Here is a 25,348-nt window from a genome sequence, read left to right as displayed (position 1 = left end):
CAAGAGGCAAGGACATGATAAACCATGTGTTAATTAGCTAACGGGTTATCATTAATAATATGTATGATTTCATTTAACAATATAGAATAGTGATGTTTCCATCTCTCACCGGGGAAGAAGCAAACAACTACACGGATTTTGATTAAAATAAAATAAAATCTTGAAGCAAATGGGATAAAAATAATTTGGATTGTGTAAGTAAATATAATGATCCTCCTCCAATTTTTGTAAACAATGCTTCTTGGCAATTCAACAATGACACACATATTCTACTAAGAAAATTATTGGAACAGTTAAAATATTCTCGTATCAGTTTGTTTATATAACGTTGGAGTTAATTTTTTACCGTCTAAATCATAGATTGGCCATTTGCTTCTGATTATTGCTTTCATACAAAAATAATTAATGATTTTTATCTCTAAATGATGGGTTTTCGGGTTGACTAGATGCTTCCTCTCGTGCTCCATGCACTACTAGAAAATCAATAAATACAAACGGAAATATCGAAAGAATATTTCTGTAGGTAAATTTCTGAGAGATTTTATCGATAAAAATATTCCCTCGGTATATACAGAGGGAATTGCCGTGGGAAACAAAATTATAAACAAGCAAAAAATAATGATGATGTGTTATTTTTACTAACGAAATTACCGACGGAATTTATTCCGTCCGTAAATTCGTTAGTAAACTGTGAATATTGTTCATCATGTCAATTACAAAGGGAATCATCGATGGAATTTTTTGTCAATATTTTCCAGATAGCTCAAGAACTGTTCACTTTCCAATTGCACAATTAATTGTTGTTCTTTACGGACAAAATCACCGATGGATTGAAAAGTCGTCGGTATTATTTGACGATTTTCTGAAAAAAATCAATTAATTTAAAATTTTTATTTAAATATTACAGACAGAATCACCGACAGATTGAAAAATTATCAGTAATTTTTGGCGGTTTCTGAAAACTTTTTATAAAATTGAAAATTTAAATTAAATATGACCAATGAAATTACCGACGGAATAATTAAAAAATATTAATATTCAATTATCCGTCGGTAAATCCATGGCTAACGCGCCCCAATAAAAAACCTGAATCCCTTTATTTCATAAGAGACAGACTCATTTCTTATTCTTCTTCTTCTTCACTATATGTAAAAAAACATCAATATCTGTTTCTTTCTCTTCTTTTCTCTCCTCATCTCCATCTCTTTTCTTTCATGCTCGGGTATGTCTTCTTCTTCTTTCTTCTTTTATCCTCTTAGTTTTTTTAAATTAATATGCTTTACAAAAAAAATTCTCTCCTTAGCTTCACTTGTAACTATATTAAGGTAAGATTTTTCTTTTTTCTTCTTTTTTCATGATTTTTTTTCACTATATTTGTTTTTTATTTTATTTTTTATTTTTTTTTGTTCTTAATAATTGTATAGATGTTGTTGTGAGATTTTTTTTTCATATGAGATCAATTTTTAGTTGATTTATTTATAGGATTTTTAAATTTTTAGCAATTGCAACTTCATTTTTTTCATATGAATTTTTGTAGTTGAATTTTATTTTATTTTATTTATTTGTTGCAAATTTGTTGGAGTTGATTTTTTTATTCTTTTTTCCAAGCATTTTGAGTATATATTATAGAGTGTTGATTTATGTTAATTTAATTATTTTTTAATTTTTTAAAATAATTTTTTAAAATGTTTTTAAATAATTACCGATGGAATCTCCGTTGGTATATCCGTCAGTAAAACTGTTGATAATAAAAAAATAGTATTACCGACGCGTCTGTTCCGTCAGTAAATCACCTATAGAGTATTTTCATCGATGATTTTGCTAGTAAATTAATTACTGATAAAACATATATCTTACACTGATAAAAAAATTTCATCAATAAAACTATTAAATGTTACCGGGATCCCACACAACAACTTCAAATTTTATAATGCTTCAGCTACTGGAAGCTTAATAAAATTTGCAGACAGTGGCTGATGATCCAAGAAAATAACTAAACAACGCTAGGTTATGCAATTAACTAAGCATTTTTTTTCGAAAAAAAGAAAAGAAAGAAAGAAAACCAGTAGGCCTCCAACGGTGGGTACGGAGCACGTGTTCGTACAAATAAAATCAAATACTCCATGTAAGCCGAAAAGGCCGGAAAGGTTACATTTATTAAAGCAATATTTTTAGCATTTAATTAATCAAATATTTATTATCATTATTGGAATAGTCAATGAATTTATTTTAATACCCCACGGCACCGGTGAGACATGGCTTTCAATGTCCGCAACCGACGTTGAAGTTTGAGGTTTACTTTTCCGAGCATGTTGACAAGGAAAATGGATCATATTGGCTGACGCTGCTATGTTTATCTTCACATTTCGAGATCATTTTCACACCCCAGCTCTTGAGGGAGTCCTCTTGGCAATTTTGGAACATAAAGCTAAGTTTCTTAATTTCTTGTACCCTGAGAGTCAGCTCGGAATGTCTCTGGTTGTACGGATGGAGATTTGGCTGGTGATCCCAAAGACTTTTTGTCTTCTTAAACCCTTGAGAAATTACATCTTGATCGTATGCTCGTGATTTTTTTCATTATTTATTGCCAGTTCCAGCATAAACACGCACATACAAGTGATGACGTTTGTAGAGAGAAATAACACAAGCTTCATGAATATGGAAGACATCGAGGAGATTTTTTTTTTTTCAAGTGTAGAATTGTTCAATTTTGATCTTGTCTATGTTGGGTGGAAAGAAGAATTACTTCTTCTCTACTAAAAAGATTGAGAATTAATATCAAGCTTCACTACTTAAGCTCATTTTTCTTTTTTTTTCTTTTTCAATTACCCCTCCCCCTTTTTTTTTCATTCCTCCTTTTCTTTATTTTAATTTTATCTTTTTTTTAATTTTTTTTAACAATTACCCAAGTTGTTTTTAAATCTGCTAAAATGATCACATCAAATCAATTTAATTTGAGAGGTTTTTTAATATTAATTTCATTATTTTTTTATTAGTTAAATGAGATACATTTAGATAAGTTAAATCAATTGAATCATGTTGAAACAACTCTCAACGGTTTAATGTTAAGCTAGAAATTAAATCAAGAAGTTTTAAAATTGACTTGTAATGAGGAGTTTAATAAAAATACCAAATAATTTTATACTACCTTAATATTTTTTATTACATTTATTTTTTTCAAAATTCAAGCCACATTGTAACGATATCCTGGTAGAAAACTTGTAAACCACGTACTTTGTGATCTTTTATATAAAATCAAGTCCGTGAATTGTTAAGAAAAACATTAAAAATAATGTACATATCCCACCTCTAGTATACAAGTAACATATGAGTGGAAAATTCAGAACCATCAAGAGGAGAAGAGGACGGCAAGAAAGCTTGGATATTCCAAAATGCTTTGTGCATAATTTTTTTTAGTGTTTTTATATTGTTTTAATGTGATTGTACTAAAAGTAAATTTTAAAAAATAAAAAAATATTATTTAAAAAATATTTTTAAATAAAAAATACCTTAAAAACTATAGTGATAAGCTACCTAAATATGCTTTCAATTTACTTTTAGTTAAAGCAAAATAATAGGAAAAAAAATAAAAAACTTCAGCTCAAGGAAAGAAAGTACTGGAGAAATACGAAAAGAAAGGACTTGGAACAGTTTATGGATAGACATCTCTTCATTAGATTTCATGAGGGAAACGAAATCTGGAAAGATGACTGCCCTTGAAAAACGTTGCCAGCTTTTTTAGAGCAGCTTTTTTAGAGATAAAACAGTTTAGATTTTCAACTGAACTTTCCAGTTTTGTCTTGTATCATAGATTATTTGGAAAAAAACAAGACTGGTTGGAGATGGAAAGAGACAGTCAAATGGCCGCCTGGGAGTTTCGGGTCTAATTATCTGACAGCCAAGTCCCCACCATTTTTTTAAAACCAACCTAAGCCATATGTGTCCAGATTTAAGCTGTGGTTGTTTTTACGTTCGAATTGTGTTTTTAAAAAAATCTTGATTTTAATTACTTTTTTATGTTCTAAATTATTTTAATATACTAATATTACAGAAATAAAAAATATTATCTTAGTATTATTTCAATAAAATATTACTTTAAAAAATAACTTCAAAAACAATCTTAAACAGAAAACGCAGCCAGCAGCCAGATGAGCCCACCATTTTGGAATTTTCATGGCACTAGATTCCATGGCTAATGGCCCACATCACCATCAGCATTTTTTGCTGTGTAAGGTAAAAGTACAATACAGTGTACGGTCTACGGAGTTTTGGACCTTTCTTGCTTCAAACCTATCGCAACTGCCCTACAAGCTCTCTTTTTTTTTTAATTTTTTTTCTCTCAAATGGGCAAATCTTAGAGTGTGAGCGGGATGCACCTAAGGAAAGATTCAAATTAACGAAGGAGACTTTACTTTATTTTTTTTTCCTGTGTGTGTGCTGAAGTTTTGAGCTGGGAATGAATGGTATTTTCCTTTTTTTTGGCCCTCTAATAAGATTTACTTGCTTTGTTGCAATTACTATCAATACAAAATAAATATTTTTTGATTTATTTGAATTTTATTCGAAAAATGATGGATCAGGTTTTTTATATATAAAAAAAATTTCATGCAAATATAGATAATATATTTAAAATATGATAATAAAGGATTTAACTTTGGTGTTTACAATTGCTTCCCAAAACACACAATACAAATCATAAAGAAAACATTTTTTTTTTTGCGTGCCTTACGGCCTTACCTCTACATGTAGCTCAACAATATTGTTGTCTTAAAACTAGGTTGTGGGTTGGAAAGATCCTCGGGCTACCATTTGCCCATTTTCAACCTACACACCATTCATGTTTTCTAATTTTCTTTGTACACCAACCATGTGACATTCTTAAATGAAATAATATATATAAGTAATAGATTCCTTTCATGATTTCGCTTCTTAATTTCCCATGTTGAAAGCACGATTTTATTTAATTCTATTGTAGCTTGGAATTATGTTCCAAGTGGTATTTTTTTAAAATATATTTTTTAATTTTTTTATGTTTTTTTATCATTTTAACATATTCATTAATATAAAATTTTATTTTTAAAAAAATAAAAAATATTTTTTAATGTATTTTCAAGTGAAAAACACTTTAAAAAACAGTAAGTAAGATACTCTCAAATATCCCATTAGTATTAGCTTTTGTTCTGCCATTCCCAACCAATAAATATTACATTTTAAGAAAGGGAGATAGATGGTGGGTATGAATGAGACTGAACGGTGTAATGAGGTTTAATCCAAGAAATGAGTTCTCATTATTGCTGCTGAGAGAGAGGGAAAAAAATGTTAGAACATTACATACGGAATATATATAATGGCTCCCTCGAAATAGGAATGTTACTCTAACCTCTTAATTTCCATATTCTTCATTTCTTTTTGGACTCGATAATTTTTCTCATACAAAAAGAAAAGTAGAGAACCCAAACGAGAATAATAAATAAGTTAATTGATTGTTAATATTATTTGACTGTCATGCTAGACAACTCGAGATGAAATTACCCCAATAAAGAATTTAAAGAGACTAATAACGAGCTTATTTATGTCTCCATGACTTGGTGATATATATTGTCAATAATGCATTCATAGAATTATTATTATATATATATTAATTTTTTTCAACTAAATAAATCAAATTAATATATTTTTTATATTATTGGCAAGAAATCTATGTTTTCAATCTAATAATTTGTGCCTATATAATATGCCTTTGGGTGTCTTTTGAAAGTATATTTTCCTTTTAAAAAATTAAATTGACTTTTTTAGTATTTTTAATAATTTTAATATATTTACAACCAAAAAATAATTTTTAAAAATAACATCCATAGCAATACGGAACACGCATAATCTAATTTAATTCACATAGGAGTTTGCTACGTGTTGAACGTGAACTTGAGTAGCATTATAAAATCAAGGGCCGCGTAGTACCATAACCACCCGTACAATAACTTTTCTCTCACCCACTTCTCTTAATTTTTGTATTCCCAACAGTGTACGTGGCAGAATCAAACAATTTCCAGGAAGCAACAAAAACCCCAGTCAAAATCTGGTATCGTAGATCAATCAAACGGCTTAAAATGACTTTGCTAGAACAAATCAACAATTTTCGTCCTTAAGTTTCTAACGACTTTCGGGTAAATCTCGCCGCAATCATACTCATCCGACCGTTCATTTATCTGACCTTTGACTTCCTCTCTCTAAATTTCAACACATTTTTTCATATCTTCCAGGAAATCAGAATCGCGTGGCCGACAATATCAACTCTCGCCACTTCTCTTTCTTCTTTCCTTCCCTTTTGACTCGTTAAAATTCCCATACAATTAACTTAACTGAAGGAAAAAGCTATAACAATGAATCAGTCCCTACTGTATAATTTAGTAACAAATTAGTCCTCAATGTTAAGACTTTGCTAATTTTCACCTGCATTTCTTGATTTAAAATTCGTCCGTCTTGTTAATTTTTTTTCCTAATGGAAACCGGTACAGAACTTGCAGAGTGTGCTCGGTAAAGGGCTAAAACTTGACTAAAAAAATAGACATTAAATAAATTAAGCTTTTATTTTTAAAATTCATTACTACATAGATTTTTATTTTAAGATTTTGTTTGTCATATAATTTTTATATTGGTTATGAAGTATGAGGTTTTGATTTTTTTTATGTTTTCTTTTACTTCAACTAAAAACCTTAAATTAACTATAATAAAGTTTATTTTAAAAAAATATGAATAGAAAAATATTTCTTATCACTTGATCTGGTGAAACTGCTCGATGATTTCCTATATAAATAATCAAAATATGTGTTTATAATCAATCTTACGTGTCTCTTTTAACACTTCCTTATAGAACTAACAAGGAGGATGATCTTGTTAAACCAAAGCAAGATCAGGGGAAAGCTAACAAAAATATTTAAAGTCGGTGACCGATACGTTATATTTTATAAGAGCGGGGACGGATTTGTAGTTACCCAAAAATAAAAATTCCCATAGCAATTGCTTTCCCCCCGTGTCTCTGCTAGTGGTAGATTCTTCTTTAGCATCCCTTTATATATACCTCTTCTCTTTATTTCCCCCAAAGCTCTATTCCTCATCTCCACCACCACACAAGAATAACTAGCATCACCACAATTATCACCACCGAGGGTCTACCACCACCGTCACCAAGCTTGGCATCGTAAAGCAAGAATTCATACTTGGGGCCGAGAAGAAACGTTTAGATAGACACATCTTGATACTTTCTGGAATGAAAATCTCATTTTGCAGCATAAACTGAGATGTCCAACATACCAACTTCTCTTTCTGAAGTATGTCTTACTCAATCTCGTTTAACCATGTCCGTAGCAGACCCATGGCCCTTTTCTTGAACCTCATCACACTCTAAATAAGCTCCCCTCTACCTCTTACAACCTCAAAAAGCACCCCTCTTTTTTGTTCTCTTGTACTGTTAATATAACAAATTATGAGAAAGATAAGAGGTTTCAAGATTGGCAAACGGTTAGTCCGGATCTCCACATGGATCTTCCGTCGGACCCGGATCCACCCACCGGGTTACAACCTTTTAGGCCAATCAGAATCAACATGCAGGTCCAAGCCAAAGTCCATATCGAAAATCATCAACTGGGGTCGTCGTTTAACAAAAGGAGCTAAATCACTTTGCGGTGCAAAACCAGGGTCGGGTTACATACCCATGGGTCATCAACTGGTTTGCGATAAACCGGTTACTGTACCAAAAGGGCATTTGGCTGTTTACGTTGGTCAAAAAGACGGCGACTTTCATAGAGTTTTGGTGCCTGTGATTTATTTTAATCATCCTTTGTTTGGTGAGTTATTAAGAGAAGCCGAAGAGGAATATGGGTTTAATCAACAAGGTGGGATTACCATTCCTTGCCGATTCTCGGAGTTTGAGAGTGTCCAAACCCGTATTAAAGCTGGGTCTGGAGGGAAGCCGACGTGGAAACGTAACCACTATTGAGGAAGTGGGGTTTTTCCCCCTAGTGATGTCGATGATGACGATAATGCTGTTTAGATGATGATTATGTATGGAATTTTTATTTAGGTAGTAGTTTACTTCTTTTTTTTTCCTGTCAGATTTTACTTTTTAAAGCTTTACATTTGTCTTTCTCTCTCTCTCTCTTTTTTTAGTGATAGATTTGCAGGTGTAAATTGGTAGAGATGAGTTGATGGTGAAGATAATAATAATAATAGAGATGTTGATAGTAGAATGATGCCTGCCATTTTAGTTTATTAGTTATTAATACTACTATATAATATAATCTAGAATAATTAAGAATATTGAAAGAACTTATGATTAAGGATTACAATCCTTATAATTGTGATCATCCAAACAATTTTCTTTTATTGATGATTAGTGACTTTTATTTACAACACGTTTAAGGAAGAGATTCTAACATGAAACCTAGTGAAAATTAATGGGTGCCAGCAGCCAATTGCCACCAAAACCCTAGTATGTTAAAGTTATAAAATAATGGAGACTTGAATTTAGATGTTCTATGTTTTCAGTACCTTTTGTTGTACGGAAAATAATTATTCATAGTTTACTAAGGTTAGATTTTGGCTTCTCTCCTTCGGATAGGAATGGCACAGTGCATAGAAGTTACGGTACTCACTTGGGTGGCATGAAAGCTCCATAAAGTTGAACAGATAACGTGCTTGACTTGGGTGGCATGATGGGTTCACTTACGTCTACAGATCTGAAGTTCTGGTTCCTGCTATTGAAGTTAAATCTTGCTATTGCTTAGAAAAATTGTCTGATTTTCGGTGAATTTTGCAGCCATAGATAGCATACTGTTTTACAGTTTGGGAGGCTAAAGAATGCAAGGGATTCTTCTGTTATGCAGAGTTTTCAAAGGTTCTTTTCGGGTAAGATTTTAGGTAAGAATGAAGCGCCCAAATGCTACACGACTGGACAAAGAAAGATTGAGGAATTCTGTTTTTTTCCAATTTCACCTAAAACTTTAGTTTTGATTAAAAGGGATAAATAGATAATTTGCCGTCCCTTCATTAATCACCATTGGTGTCCTTATCAGCAGTAGTGGAGAATCTTATGACCGGAATCAACTTGAATATTACGCATACCAGCCACAACTTGATGGGGCAAATACCAGTCCTTTGATTGTGTCAAGGTCCACGGATCAAATGTATTGCTGTATATTGAGGCTTGGTGGATGGATGTGAACGACCCTCCGGGAAAAATTATCAATTGGCAAGGTACTGTATCATGTTTCCACTTTCCGGGATGGTAGCAATCTTGCAGAATCTGGAAAAGGAAGGTGGGACTGGTTGTTGGGTTCATATAACAATCGATTGCAAGGAGCAGCAACAAGTATTTACAGATGAAGAAGTACTTTGGCAAATTAAAATACCAAGGGGCCAAAAAATGCCTAGATTGGAAGATTTTACTCTAAGCCTTTGGCAATATTCTGAAGAAAATATCTATATATAATGGCCAGTAAACTTCCTTGTGGTTTTTGGTTTAGCCGGTGTAGCTATCAGTCGAAGTGTGGATGGTTCAATAAGGTCAAGAAAGGCAACATCAAGGCTCATAATTGTCAAGGTCAATGAACAAACCACAACATTCAGCTCCCGGCACTTGAGTCATTCCTTACGCAAGGAATATCTTTAATCCGGTGTCTATTATTCACATGAAGCTGAAAAGAAAATCACAAAATTTTGTTGCCATGTTCAAGATTTGCCAATTTGCACTGGATTTGGACCAATAGAAACAAACCCATTTTGTGATCCAATCACAATTGAGTTCTTAAAGGCAGGTATGCCCAAGCACGGAAAGGTTCATTCTTTTCTTGTAGATAATGGCAGAAGGCTATGTTATGCGTGTCAATACAGGAATTTGTCAATCTGTCCATTCCAATGAAGTTTCTGCCAAAAATTAAGCAAGTGGCTGATGCGAGGGCGACCAACGTAAAGGCCACTTGGTCAAGTAGCTGAAGTGGTCCGATGGACCAAGCCCGATTTGCGAGGCCCCAATAAATACGTCGCCGTTCTAGCAGTGAAAATTTATGAGCAAGTGCGGCGTCGTTTTGCAATGAAATAATAATTCTGAAGCAGGAACAACGACTCTTCAAAGCATAACGCTCCCAACATTCGGGAGCCAAAGCGATTAGTGTGATATTAGTTTGTATGAAGATTTAGTATGATTTACTTACGTGCAAACCATTACCTCTTTAATTTTTTTTGTCATGTCTTTGTAATTAGATGGAAAACCTGGAAAGGTGATTTGTCTTCGTAAATCATTTATTCCTTGTTTCAATCATGCATGTGCCTTTGTGCTGCACCAAACCAACTTACATACCATGCATGCATAATGATTCCTATAGAAGCTCTGTGTGCTGCTACGCCAATCACATTTTGATGAAGTTAAGTTTTCCTTTCCTATTCATCAAATTAGAGGAAAGAATTTTAGTTAGCGCTGCATGATGCCTGTTGTCTTCTGCCAATAAACTAACTAAGAGACCTTTCACCCCTCTCCCGTAATCAAACTGCATGACATCATTGCCTTTTTGAGTTAGCTTAATATAAGTGGTGAAAGATTTACGCTGCAATACCGACAGAATTTACTGTAGATAAAACTATTAAATCCGATAGTGAATGTTATTTGCGCCAATCATTAGAACTCTATCTCTACCATTATGACACCGTGTGTCTAGCGAATCGGAAATTTTGTTGCTATTGCAAAGCTTATTTGTAAAAAGCAAATGTCTCGTCACCAAATTTGGCTATTGAAGTGTTTTCCCTTGTATTCAATTCCTGCTTGTTCCTAGTTGCAGAGGTGGTAAAGCAAGTTCTTATGTTAATCCGACAATTTCACTGACTGCAAAACCGTTAGCCAATGGCCACTCTGTTGTCAGTAATGGAAAAGATAAGATTGTTTAGAGTGTTTTTACTTGTTTAATTAGCAACTTGGCATTCAATGTTTCTACTTGTCTCTTACAATGAATTACATTCTTGGGGGAGCCTCCATGGCTCAAGACACAAAACACTAATAACAAAGAAGTTTCATCGGTCCTTAGAAACGTAAAAAGCCAAACCTTTTCTGAAATTAAATTATTTAAGAATTAATGTCCACGAGCCTCGGTTACCGTATTCAGACGCCGAAATGGAGTAAAATAATATCACAATTTCATATTAGATAGCATGATAAATCTGCGATTTATAATAATTTAATAAAAAAATAAAAATAAAAATAAAAATCATATAAAAAATTTATGATCTGAGTCAGTTATTAAACCTTAAACATCTAATTTAGAAAGGTCATAAAATTTAATTTTTAATCAATCAAATATTTAAGAATAAAATTGAAAAAAAATTCAATTATACAAAAGAATTAAAAAATAGCAATTAAAAGAATGAAGATCAAAATTAAAATACAAAATAAATTTTATATTTAATTAAAGGGTGAAATTGAAAAGAATGAGAGTCAAAATTAATATAAAAAAATAAAAATAATGTTTTGATTGAAATGTGAAATTAAAAGGAAAAATAACTTTTACAAGAGGGTTAAAAAAAATTAGAAATCAAAACAATAAAAACCAAATTGAAAAATATAATACCATTAATTTAAATTTAAGGATGAAATTGCAAACTAATAAAAATTTTACAAAAAAAACCAAGGCAAAAAATTAGAAATCCAAAGAATGAGAATAAAATTGGAGAATATAATGTTTGGTAATTTGAGATTAAAAGATGAAATTGAAAACAAAAAAAAAAAGCTTCTACAAAAATACCAAGACCAAAAATAAAAAAATAAAAACTAAAGTTGAAATACCAACAATCAAGAGGGTCAAGCTGTAATTTTCAAGGAAATGAGAGTAAAAAAAATCAACTGATAAAAAACCAGACTACCACCAGAAACATGTGTCACACCAACATGAAGAGGACATAACGATGCTTCTAACGACACGATAGAAAAATATTTTTGAACACTAGGAGACAACACATCCATCCCCCACACACCCCTGGGTGTGTCACATGCTCACATCCTTTCTTGATTTTTTTTAATTAGTTAAATATCAAAGTACTTCTAAGATGATTTTCTAATTACAAAAAAAAGACTGTGAAAAAACCAAAAACATTCCTTAACCTCAGGCTTATTTTTTTTTTTTATTTTAAGAGTATTTTCATTTTTTTTATTGTGCATTTTAATTGCTTATTATTTTTTATATTTGGTCAAATAACAAATTGTCCAGCTACTTAAAATGTAATAACAAAAAAATCACTGTGAAAATACTAAAATATCCTTTGACGCTAGGTTTAAATGTTTTGCTTCCAAATGTATTCTAGTCATTTTACTGTGCAATTAAGATGAGAAAATACTTATTTATTTCTGATCAATTTAAAAATAATAAATAGACCATATGACAAGATTTCAATGTCATTAGAAGCATGCATTGAGTTTTTAGGATGGAAGGATAAAAACACCATTACACTATTCCAATGAATAATGCTCATGAGTTTGGAGCTATAGTATTTTTTTTAAGGATTCTCAGCTTCTTGTAATATTATTAATTTCAATTTTGATATTCTTGTATTTTTATATAATTGAAATTTAAGTCATTTTGTTACCTTTTTTTTCAAAGTTGGTTTATATTTTTTGAAAATCGTTATGGCATTTAGAAAGTAACTAGTGATATACTATTAGTTACTCACTAGATTTACTTTGAAGAAAAAGGTAGACACAAGTAAAAAAGAGAATAAAATACATGACCAATAAAAAATAATAAAAATATTTACACCTAGAATTTCTCACAATTTACTTGTATTTATCTATTTCTTTAAAGTCGGTCCATAAAATAATTAATAATATGCTACTAATTACTCCATAAACAACATAAATTTTCTTATATTTTTCATATACAATTAATTAAATAATTTAAATAATTTCAACTTCAATAATCTTTAATCTAACTTATCATTTTTAATAAATTTTTCTATAGAAGTAATTTTATACCTCCCTCTCCACGACACATGAACAACGAATAGGATATCCACATTGCAGTATTCACATTTCACACAATAGAATTGATGATGACGAGGTACAGAATGAGTAATGCAACAACTTGAGATAGGACAGGTCATCTTATGTATCCTTATTGAATCAAGAGGCACATATACACCGCTTGGTAAAGAAAATTGCCACGAACTACGAAGGGGCACAATTCGCAGAATCAATATGCATTTTCTTCTCTTGTGATAGTGTTTCGGACGCGGGAATCAAACTGAAAAATTGAGTAGGAACAGTGGCAAGACTTTCTTCTGCTGCTTACCTCATTCTTTGAAAGATTAATTATTAACGATGACTGTTTTGAGGTTTCCTATGTTCCTGCAGCGTTCACTGTAGAGGATTTTAATCTTTAGAAACTTCCGGTTACCGTGCCAAAAAAAGCAATGGTCGAGACAGATGGAATGGATCTACTCTGGCGAGCATTGTACGTCGGAAGTAATTAGGCAAACACAAGAAGAAGATACATGTAACAGGCAAATAAACTACGCTTTCTTTTCGCGATAAAACAAAAGAAGAAGCAGTTCCGGCATAGCATTCCCTGATCTGGTTTTTGATTCTTGCGGAACTGATTATCTGTTCATGTTTTAGACTGCTGGTTAACAGCTTAGTTACCTAAGCAGAGTGTTTTATATCGTGTCGCAAATATGTAAGAAGGCATCGTTACAATCTGATTGGCTGTGGCAACAATTTTCTCACTAACAAATCGGAATAATACTGATTTGCAACTGCTTTTCAGGTCTTGGCTAGAATTAAAAGCAATGGTATATGCTAATCTTTATTGAGGTTGAAGTAAAAAGTTGAAATGTCAGCAAAAAAAAAAAAAAAAGAGGCCATGAAGACTAAATGGGCCCTTTTCTTGGTGGGGAAAAATTCTCCAAATAGAAATCCAAAAAGCAACCACATTATTCCCACTCTCTCACCATCAGAGCAAAGCACAAAACAAAAACAAAAGAAAGGAAGGCCAAGCTAGAAAAAAAACAAGAGAAAAGAAATGTTGAGAAGGCTTCACTTGCACTCCACTCACAAAACAATCCCAGCTCTGAGACTCACTGCACTCTTCTTTCTCTTCCTTTCTCTCAGTAACTATGGCAACTTTGTCAAAGCTTATGTTTTCATCTATGCAGGCTGCTCTCAAGAAAAGTATGATCCCAACTCTCCATTTGAAGGAAACCACAACTCGATTCTGTCTTCAGTTTTTAGCTCATCTTCTGAAGCTTCTTATCATAGTTTTGCCATTGGAAATGGAAGCTCAACACCCCCCGAAGGAATTTGCTATGGCTTGTACCAGTGCAGGGGTGATTTGAGGACTATTGATTGTTCAAGATGCATTGAAAGTGCTATTAACCAGATAAGTTTGGTTTGTCCATACTCTTATGGTGCTGCTTTGCAACTTGAAGGTTGCTATGTAAGATATGAGCATGTTGATTTCTTGGGAAGGCTTGATACGAGCCTGAGATACAAGAAGTGCAGTAGAAGTGTAAACAATGATGTTGAGTTCTTTAAGCGTAGAGATGATGTTCTTGCTGACTTGCCAACAGCTATGGGATTTAAAGTTAGTAGTTCAGGCTCAGTAGAAGGTTATGCACAGTGTTTAGGGGATTTGAACTCAAGTGATTGTTCTGCTTGCCTCGTGGCTGCTGTTGCGCAGTTGAAGAATCTATGTGGATCAGCTGCTGCAGCTGATGTGTACCTGGGTCAGTGCTATGCTCGTTACTGGGCATCTGGTTACTATGATCGCTCTTCAGGTTTGCTCCATGCTTCCTCCCTTCTTCATGTGATTCTAAAAGTAGAAAGGTGCCCTAATTTTTTCACTAAACACAAAGGTAAAATCTATTATTTGCATCCTTTGTTTTCATAAATTCATCAAAAGAGCTCCATTATTATTGATTTTTTTCAAACGATCGAACCATAATATTTTTTATTTCAAAAAATTAAATACAATCTGTCAAAATTAAATATTTATCTAGCCAATTGATTTTTTTTCACCTTTGAGTTATTATCATCAATTTTTCTTTCATATCCTTTTTAAGTTAGCAAATTGTATTCAATTGGCTAAAAAAAAACATTGATCGAGGGATTTTTCTTGATAAATTAGTAAAAACGCAAGGTGCAAATTAATAATGGATTTAGTGGGACAAAAAAAACAAAAGCTTATGTTTTTTCTGTTCACCAATTATAGAGGTAGGCTGCAAACTAACACATTGACCCTTTGTTACAAAAAGGGGCTTAAAACATATTGCAATGGTTTTGAAAACCAGAGCAAGATCTTCGTAGAAATTTCGTAGACATTAATATCTGTTTAAAATCTTTAAATTTGTATTACATTATGATCCTATCGAATGGCTCAAATTGATTCATATAACCCATCCTAACTAGCTAGTTGGAAATCTAGCCTTGGTTGTTGTTGTTATATGCAACTGTGTCGCCATGCCCCAATGGATTACTGTAAAAGCACAGTAGAATTTGCCCGTAGTGACAATGTATGCCATTCCATCCTTTGTCATTTTGTGGATCCACTAATCATTGGTTGTATTAAGTCAAGAAAACGAAAGTGGCCACTCTAGTTTTTTTTTTTTTTTTCTAAGCAGTGAGAAGGGTGGTAGGAGACCATTTGAATTTTCTTCCCAAACAAGAAGTCAATAAATATTTCTTTAATAAAGTAAAGCATTAAGGGATATGGGCACTTTGGTCGCTTTCTTTTAGGCACTTTCATTTCTTAATGCATTCTTCTCTATTCTATCTAGCTTTTCCCCCATCTTCTTCTTTTTTAATTACTCCAAAAAAGATTTCTTTTCTGTATGAGGCGTGGTTAAATAGTCCGGTGGATAGAGAAGGTGTCGACTTACATTATTTTTCAGTGATCAGGTCACTTGCACACTTCTACTAAATGCAGTTGGCACAATTAGTGTGGCCATGATTTCCCTCAAAGTTCCACTTGATGACTGATTGGATGCACGAAAAGAAGAGCAAGATGGAATCTTAGAACAATCATTTTATACCCCAATTAGTTGAATGATTATGATCCTCAATTCCTTTGTCTTGTTACAATTCAATGGACTTAAAGAACAAAAATGTCTGAACTTTTCCAAGTGCGAAAATCTCCTTTTCACTAAATTATTTGCCACAATACTTGTTTATGAAGCATCTATTAAAAACATAGAAGAATTAAAAGGTTGAGGATATATGCTTTAAAAGGAACAACGTTATGTGCTAGTGGCAGCTTTGTTTAGTCTCTTTTCAAGCCATTTGCAGAGGACTAATTCTATTGCTTTTGCTGCTTTTGGTGTTTGTATAGATTCCTCCAGCGAGGATGATGTGGGGAAAACAGTAGCCATTATTGTTGGTGTGCTAGCAGGTCTATCCATCCTCATCATTTTCCTCTCATTTTGCAGAAGAGCTATGGGTAGGAATTTTCTGCAAATTTATGTTACTTTTAGTCTCATTTTAATTATATATGATATAGGTTATTGAATGACAGCTTCTTTAATGCAGATTAAGAAGAGTAAAGCACAGACATCTCGCAAATTATTGAAGGGTAGTCATGTGGAAGCTAGGTCCCTATATCGTTTTGTTTTAATATTTCTGTGAGAGATCCGTTTTTTACTTTTGTCCTTTCAAATGTAATGAATTTTGACACAAAAAAAGTTGGTGTTATCCTCTGGTATAAAGTAACACTAACCTCAATCAACTTTAAAAGAGCTGCTGATTCCCTTCTCTTCAATTCATGCTATATATCCAAAACCCTATCAGAATTCTTTAGCATATTATTTTATTTTATCACTGCTAGGTGTGTGTTTGATGATAAGCTTTTTTAATTTGAAAAATACAGATTTTAAAAAAGCTAAAAAGATTTTTAGTAGAATTCATATAAAATTATGATAATTAATCAAATAATTTTAAATTCATGACTGGAACGAAACGCAAACTTTACCGGACCGCTACACATAAATAAAGGAAACCTTATTTACAAGGCTATACGTTTCGAGATCAAGTCTAGAAGATGATGTTAAAGTGGAAACCTATTATGATTATCTCCAACTCCGATGCTGCATCTTGAGTTGGGAGTTCTTTTGCTAGCTATTTGGCCTTGGATTAAATATCGTGGGGTAATTCAGTTTTCTGTCAGCAGCACTAGAAATGTGTTAGCTGACTGTTCAAAACTAAAAATGGAATTTTTCTGATTATTCACTTTGCATTTCTTCAATTTTTGAAAAAATCTCAGGTTTTTCCGATCAGGAAACGGTTTTTCTTTAGGTTTTGATGGAATTTGTGATCACTATCACCTACAGGTCAATGAGCTCTGTTCAGTATCTATGAGGTCTCGACAATTAAATTAAGAATCTTAAATTCAATCCTTTCTGAGTATTCTTCCTCTTGAGCCAGAACCCAATTCCATGCATGGCCTTTTGTTAAAAATCTTGGATGATTTATCAGTTTTCTGCTGCTGTACCACTCCAACAATAGGCCCAATATTGACACCCTGTTTTTTAATGCCTTATGATCAGGAATACAGCAAGAAGTAAAAGAATTATAAATCTTTTAATTATATGAAGAATTATTTTTTTATGGGATAAAAAGTGAACTTAATAACGCTTAACTATAAAACAAAAAAGATTTCCAGTTTTTGTGTATTCGCTTGTGCTGTGTAGATTATTTTAAATTTTAATTTCGCATGGATAATCGACTTGTTTTATAGAACATTGAGGTGTGGGTTGGGCTTGGGCCTCAAGGAAAATAAATTCTCCGGTTGTTCAAATATTTTTATTTTGGACGCATCACAGAATATTTTATACTCAAGACTGTTAAAATATTTCATTTTAGTGTATTTCGGAAGCACCATGTGGTTTTGTAATTCTTATTTTTCAATATCCCCATTATGAATTATCATAATTAATTATTATTTTATTTTTGGTTTGATGGATGCACTTCCATATCAGACTGATATGTTGAAAAAAAAAACATCTATTATATTAATTTTAAAAATTAAATTTTAAAAAAGTAAATTTCATTGATCCACAAACCGATGTTCTGAAGTTCATAATTAAGTTATTGAGTATTAATTAAGAATTGGTTGGGCTTGAAGGGAGAAAAAAATATTTGGTTTGTGGAAATATTTGAGGTTATTTTTAATTTATTTTTTTAAATTGAGAATTTGAGTCTATAATTTAATTTAATTTTAATTTTATAAGGTATAATGATCTCATGATTTGAGTTGCAGGTTTGAAGAGTTAATTTATATTGTCTCAGGTAACTTTTTAGGTCTTTTTTATTAATTGATTTTTTTAACTTCAATTTTCAAATATTAAATTAATGAGGAATTGAGTTTTATAATTATCATAATTTGTTTATTATAAAGTTATAATTATCTCATAATTCAGATCGTAGATTTGATAGGTTGATCGAATTAACATAATATATTGTTGTTTCAATAGTAATAAAAAATATTATTTTAAATTTTTTTTAACCAAACTATATTTTAATTAATCATTCAAATTATTTTTTAATCCATCAAAATTAATTAGGATATATCAAATTAAACCTCACATTATTTATGTATTTGTTTTACTAAAAAAAAACTTGTTAGGAACGCGTATCCGTGAGAGAAACATCCTCCAATTGCTAAAGTAAGTTCCTTTCTTTTTCTTTTTCTTTTTCTTTTTCTTTTTCTTTTTGTTTTTTTCTTTCGTATGTGGCCTCTTGTACCTCGTGGAGTACTTCTAAACTTAAAGGGAATAAGTTTTCCAGTCTCGAATCAACTTGCTCACTTTGTTCAGCATCAAGGTGTACAAAAGTCAACATTTATGAACAAAGTAAGCAATTTTGTCGGTTGATTTACATGGGTTTGGGTTTTTATTTCTTCTAGTCTTTAGCTTGACCAAATTGAACACGTATGTTAACTATATAGACTAGTCGGACCATGATGTTGTTTGGTGGAAATATAAAAACATGTTTTTTTTATATTTTTTGTTTTGACAATATAAGAATTTATTTTAAAACTTTTTTAGAGACTGATTTATTTTATATTTATATCTCTTTAATTAAATATATTTTTTATATCTGAGACATTAGCTAAACACAGTAAAAAAAAAATTAGATAAGTCTTTGGGTTGGAGCATTAATCTTGCCGCTTTGACTAGACAAAAAAAAAAATCATTACAAGATAAAATCCAAACGCTCTTCATCAAAATAATAAAATATCTTTAATTTTTCCAAGGAAATCATTAATACAATTGCTGTTACAAATTGTGATTACATTGACATGAATGAAAAATCACATTTATTTCTTATACTGAAAATTACAAAGAAAGAAAACTATATATACTTGCTGGAATATACATGATAAACACCTTGTTCTTCCCTTTTTCTGCAAATGAAGATTTAATAATATAATTTTTTTTTCCCAAAAGAAACTAAATTTAGTATACCCCACAAAGAACATTATATGTAAATAACAGCCCCTTAATCAATCATCTACATAACGAATAATTAAAGGCCGGCGGTGAATGGCACGTTGGTGGCCGGCAACCAATTATTTCCCGAAATGAAGCTGGCCACAGTGAATTGTGATGCCACGGATGCACTAGTGATAACGTGGTAGCCTTTCCAGCTAACTCTATTGGCAGTAGATGATCCAGGGCCAGTATTCATGTATTCTCCATAATATAAAGTATCAAGAGCAAAATTACCACTCCATGGCATCCAACCAGCTGAGTTAATCAAGCTATCAAGGTCTGTTTTCATGAAAACAGTCCTTGAGTATTTTTGCCATGGCCTGCCGAGGTATGTTTTAACGGAGCTTTGGACTGACTTTAAGTCGGAAGCAGCAGTTACCTTACAATTGTGAATTGAAATTCCGGTGTTTTGGTTAGGGTCTGTCCTCCCCTGGGCGGTAATGGTATTGGTCTTGTTAGGAGGGTTTCGTGCATAGATGTTACAATTTTGAAAAACAACTGCAGCGTTGCCGAATATGAAGTCAACAGTGCCATAAATGTCACATTCTCTATAGAACTGTCTCTGAGAATGGACATAGAGGGTGTCTTGGTATCCTTCGAAGCTGCACTTGTAGAACACCGATAAATCGGAGCCGGAACGTAAGGCAACTGCCTGATGATTTTTAGCGCCGGCTGTGTTTCTAAATGTCATGTCTCGAGCAATAAAATTATCTCCAACCACGGCTGAAGATATTCAAAACGATATTATTAGATTTCAGTAATTATATATTTTCGTTAAAATAAATCATCGCGATTATAATATTGGTACATGCATAAAAGTTGAATAAACTTGTTGCCAAATAGCAAATATCGAAATTAACTAATTAATACCTTCTGACCATAATGGAGTATTAAACTCAGGATAATTATATAAAATACCTGTCTAATCATTGATGGAGTTAAATCATAATGATTAAGTATATTAGATTTCAGTTTGATGAAGCAAAGTAAATTAATAAATAATAAATAATAAACAATCTTAGAATATAATGATTGGTGGCACAAAGATAATGCTTGTACTAAATTAATTAATCCTAGGCTAGCCTATAAGACTTTCCGAGTGGGGAACCCCCTAGCTTGGACTTCTAGCTAGTAATTGCTAAAAATAATGTTGTTCCTTCCTCTCAACGCAATCAAGAACCTATCCGCTGCCTTTTAGCATCAAGGACCATCCAAACCTATTACCTATGTAGATACTGTATGGTCCCTAATTAATATGAGAGACGGGTTCCAAAAGATTCAAACCTATTACCTATGTTGAAACTTCGCAAATTCTTTCATGTGTAAATTAGTAAAAGAAAATTACAAATCTAACTATATATCTTTCTATAATTTCTTATTTTTTTTAATTCAATAGCAGATTTAGTTAGTGTTTGTCTAAATACGCTTTGATAAATATTTAATTTTTTTATTTAAAATTATTTTTTATATAATTTTAGATTATTTTAATATGCTAATATTAAAAATAAAATTTAAAAAATATAAATTATATTATTTTAATATATTTTAAAATAAAAAATAATTATTACTACGTATCAAAACTTTGATGGGACTTTTTTTTGTTTGGCGTGACCGTGTCACCTTAACTAAAAAGCAGTATCCATGTATCAAAACTTTCCAGCAATGTACAATTAATTCTCAACAAAAGGTCAAAAATATTCATTAAGTTATCAAGACAAATTGATTGAAATTAAATGTTTATGAATTGATTGGGGATACTCACCAAAAGTGGCTGACTTGAAAGTTGTAGTGCCTCCTCCGACGCTTTTGCTACCGGTGACAATTGTCTTCCCTATACCATCACCTACCACCATAACATTCTTCACCTTTTGTCCTACCTCAACGTTTTCGTTGTATGTCCCTGCCTTCACATATATCACATACCTCCCTGACCCTGATCTTTTCGATGCCGCATCTATGGCCTCCTTAATGGTCTTGACGTTCCCTGACCCATCTTGTGCCACCACAATGTTTGCCTGAGAAGCTGGTGAAGATGATTGCAAGAGTTTCCGGTCGCCAGGTCTGACCCATGAAGGGAACCCACCATTGAAACTAGGTTCGCTATATGGTGCCTTGTTAATAGCCAAAGTATTGCTGATTAACTTGGACACATTATTACTCATCAAAGGCAAAATATAGTCAGTCATCCCGAATTCAGCGAACCCGGTTCTGCACGTTTCTAGGTTGGTTAGAGCCGTGCTGAGCCATGTTTGTGCATCATATTTTGTGCACTTGCTGCCAGTAGTTTTGTTGAGCCAAAGAACGATCTCTTGATAGAGCTCAAGGCAATCTTCCCATGCAGCTTTTTCAAGCCCATTTCTACATTTTGAGCCTAGGGAGTACGTATTGACTTTACCATGCATGGCACGGTCCAAGGCTAGTTCAATAGAAATTTTGAGAAAATCGGACTCATGTTGAATGGGGGTATTTTTTGGGTTATGGCTTAAAAAATACTCACATGGTTGTGGATTAGGTGTTTTGCTACACCAAGACTTTACCTCATCGTGATTGTACCCCAAAATGGTCGGGGAGAGAAGGAAAGACACGAATAGAAATGTCAGCATAATTCGAATAGCCATGGATATTGGCTTATTGAAGGTACACGATGGCTAGTGAAAAATGGATTTCGAAGAAATGGATATGATTTATAGAAAGCTGATTGGGGTTTATGATCAGTTTGTGTGGATTCGTGTTATAAATCGATTGCCTTATATAGCAGCTGAGTAGTGAGTTGGTTGTGATAAACAATGGGTTACAATATGCTTGCACAACCTTCTTTCTTGATGCAGCATTATTTGATTTGACAATTTGTTTAGGCACCAACTGCTGGCTAGTTTTGGATGAGGAAAAATTGTAGATGATGGGAAGCAAGATTAAGTCATGAAAAATAAAAATTGGGGGGGGGGGGGGTCAGGATATTAGTTTTAGGGGTTAAATTAGAAAAAAAAAATATTAAAATCTATTAATTTTAGAGTTAAAACTTGAAATTATTCAAGAAATAAGCGCGACAGTGAATATTTCTTATGCATGCAGCATGCCATTAAGAGTTATTAATTACTAGAACAAAGTAATTAAAGTATCCATGCACAAGGAATTAAGGCTCAATTAAGAAAACACTTGTATGATTTGACCGGGGGGGAGAACACCCAGCTCCTTCGCGGACAGGCAGATCGTATTATCCATCCATTACTAGTCAACGATTTTGCTAATCCGTCGATATTAATTATTTATATGCATTTATTTGGATGGCTAGATTAAACATCGAAACGGTGGCCTGTTAGGTGACTTGATTTTACTAACTGCTTTCCACCAAGGGAAAAAGGGCCGAATAAGCTGCAAGTTGAATAACAGTATTAGACACGTTTACTTATTGTGATTATGATGTTGCAAGAAAAGTAGTGATTATTATGTAGTTTTATTTCTCACGCTTTTCCATAGATGTTTAAATGATTAAGATTTGGAATGCCAATATAAAGTTTTAAGCTCAAAACATCATGGGATTAAATGAAAGTCTGACAATTATGCGAGGGACCAGCTTTTATTACGTAGTTAAATATAGTCCAAACATTCATTTTAATTTAAAATTATATGGTAAAGAATCAATAATAATTTTATATTATTATCTAATACATCATAGTAAAAACAAAAAACTTGAATTTAGAATTTATACATACATACTATTATATTGTATTTTAAAAGTTATAACGGATCAATAAAAAAATCCTAAGATTAAATCAACGGGTCTTGAAATATAAATCACAAGTGAAAAGAGTATTTAAAAACATATCTTAGGTTAAATAAAATAATAGATAATATGATTGATACAAAAAGTTTAGAATATGCCACCAACCACTTTTTTTTAATAATCATCGACGAGAGTATATTTTTGTAAATTAAATGTTCACAGTTTCAGTGACATCTTCAAATTTAAATATTTCTGTATTCATATTTTTAAGTTTTCTCCTGTAAGCCCGTAGGCTAATTGTAGAACACCACTTGAAAAGCCAATTTTGTTTTTTTGGGGGGGGGCACAAATTCATGTAGTTCCGTTTTTATTTATTTATTATTATTATTATCTGGCTTTTAATTTGAAACCATCCTAGATAGATAGAGACTGTAGATGATGGACTGGAGACTTTATTTCTACTTGCGAGCTACGACTTTTGGCACCAGCTAGCTACGACATCGAATAATTGAAAAATCATGAAAGCTGCAACTAATAAATAACAGTCAAGTTAGACAGGTATATTTTTATCTAATTTATTTAAAAGTCTAGAAGGAAAACATGTACTTTTGACTGCCAAGCGGAGTTCATTTGTTCAACGCAACTCCATTGAGATGTTAGTTGAAATTTTAGTACTGTATGGTGCTGTTTTTTTTTTAAAAAAAAAATAATTTTAAAAAATATATTTTCAGAATATTTTTATATTTTTAATATTATCATATTAAAATCATTAAAAAATACTAAAAAATTATTAATTTAATATTTTTTTAGATGAACAACAATTTAAAAAACATTTTAAAAAATGTAAGCTATCTCATCACAATGTCAAACTAGGAATTAGTCTCACTTTTCTTTTCTATTTTAGGATGAATTTTTTTTAAAAGGCCTTTCCTTTTCTTTTCTCTTTTGCAAAAAGAATTGTATATATAAATATATCCATTGTTGTACGTAACGAAATGCATTAGGTTTATCAAATTCATACATATCTAGAGGAATCCTGTGGTCATTAATTTATATTGGGGTTGGAGATTTTAAAAGGACTTATTTATGTTCAAATATCATACAATTAAATTTTTGGTGTATATTTGTGCTTTGTTTCCTGAATAAATTTAAGAGTAGTTATAGCCTTGGAGGGTGGAGGATCCTTCGGCTGAGGCCAACCCAATCGTGGCCTCGAATAAATATTACTAGATTGTTAGTTGCCATAATTAGGAACGGTAAGCAAGCTATGAAGCATTGATTCTATATTCATTAAATAATGGCCAAAATCTTCTTGTACTTTCAGGTGAAGGCTGTCTTAAACATTTGGGGGACATGAAATCTATTGGCGGTTTTCATTTACAGAAATACACAGCTATCAAATTTCCTTGAAAATAATTAAAAGAATTAGAGTAGCTAAGGTCAAACTGAACAAGGATTTTGAATTATGATCTTGACCATGGAGTTGAGCTTTAGCATTTTTGAAAAATTGAAATTGAAAACAATTGAAGTTGTACATTCACTGGTAACCTGTTTTGCATATTTCATTATATCATGACTTTTGTAGTGTAAAGTATTTTTTAAAAGTATTTTTTATTTAAAAATATATCAAAATAATTTTTATTTATATTTGGCTAACTTGATACTCTTACTTTCTGATGTGCAAAATGGGCCGAGTCTCATCCAACTCATTTTGCCACACATACAGACATGAATGGGTGAATTGAAGGAGCTTAAATTGAAAGTTGAGGGATCGATTTGAGAGAGAAAATTTGGTGAAGGGTTTGATCTCAAGTGTCGATAAAATATATAAGTTTTATTGACCATGAGTATAAAGACTTGAAAGGTAAACTTTTGCTAGCGCATAGCCGGCAAAAGCTACACTCGGTGTTTGTAGTATCTGGAAAGCACAGAGAAATAACCGAAGAATTTCTTTCGTCAGAAATTTAAACAAATTTATGCATTGTAACACTGCATACACATAGTTTATCCTGAGGTCAATGACCATTTCGAATCTGCCTTCCGCAGTTAACATCTACTGAAAATGCAGGCCTACCAACTCTAACTATTTAATGCATGCATGTATATATG

The 25,348-nt window shown here is 32.1% G+C and overlaps 3 protein-coding genes across 3 annotated transcripts; 2 read left to right on the top strand and 1 right to left on the bottom strand.

Moving 5' to 3' along the window:
* Positions 1–7,092: 7,092 nt before the first annotated feature.
* Positions 7,093–8,103, top strand: LOC133681757 (auxin-responsive protein SAUR36-like). Its single transcript, XM_062104883.1, has one exon. It carries the CDS (start codon positions 7,484–7,486, stop codon positions 7,994–7,996), a length of 513 nt encoding a protein of 170 aa, XP_061960867.1. The 5' UTR covers positions 7,093–7,483; the 3' UTR covers positions 7,997–8,103.
* A 5,837-nt stretch (positions 8,104–13,940) lies between these two features.
* LOC133682131 (plasmodesmata-located protein 8-like) lies at positions 13,941–16,761 on the top strand. The gene is made up of 3 exons (XM_062105392.1): positions 13,941–14,808; positions 16,359–16,466; positions 16,556–16,761. Exons 1-3 carry the CDS (start codon positions 14,055–14,057, stop codon positions 16,558–16,560), a joined length of 867 nt encoding a protein of 288 aa, XP_061961376.1. The 5' UTR covers positions 13,941–14,054; the 3' UTR covers positions 16,561–16,761.
* Positions 16,762–19,240: 2,479 nt separating this feature from the next.
* On the bottom strand, positions 19,241–22,246 carry LOC133682327 (pectinesterase 2-like). The gene is made up of 2 exons (XM_062105621.1): positions 21,278–22,246; positions 19,241–20,238 (listed from the first exon to the last, which is right to left on the bottom strand). Exons 1-2 carry the CDS (start codon positions 22,131–22,133, stop codon positions 19,550–19,552), a joined length of 1,545 nt encoding a protein of 514 aa, XP_061961605.1. The 5' UTR covers positions 22,134–22,246; the 3' UTR covers positions 19,241–19,549.
* Between the last annotated feature and the right edge of the window lie 3,102 nt (positions 22,247–25,348).

Source organism: Populus nigra, chromosome 2 (genome assembly GCF_951802175.1).
Source record: "Populus nigra chromosome 2, ddPopNigr1.1, whole genome shotgun sequence".
Classification (NCBI taxonomy): Eukaryota; Viridiplantae; Streptophyta; class Magnoliopsida; order Malpighiales; family Salicaceae; genus Populus; species Populus nigra.
Note: the sequence above shows the minus strand (reverse complement) of the source record. Positions and strands in the feature narration are given on the sequence as shown.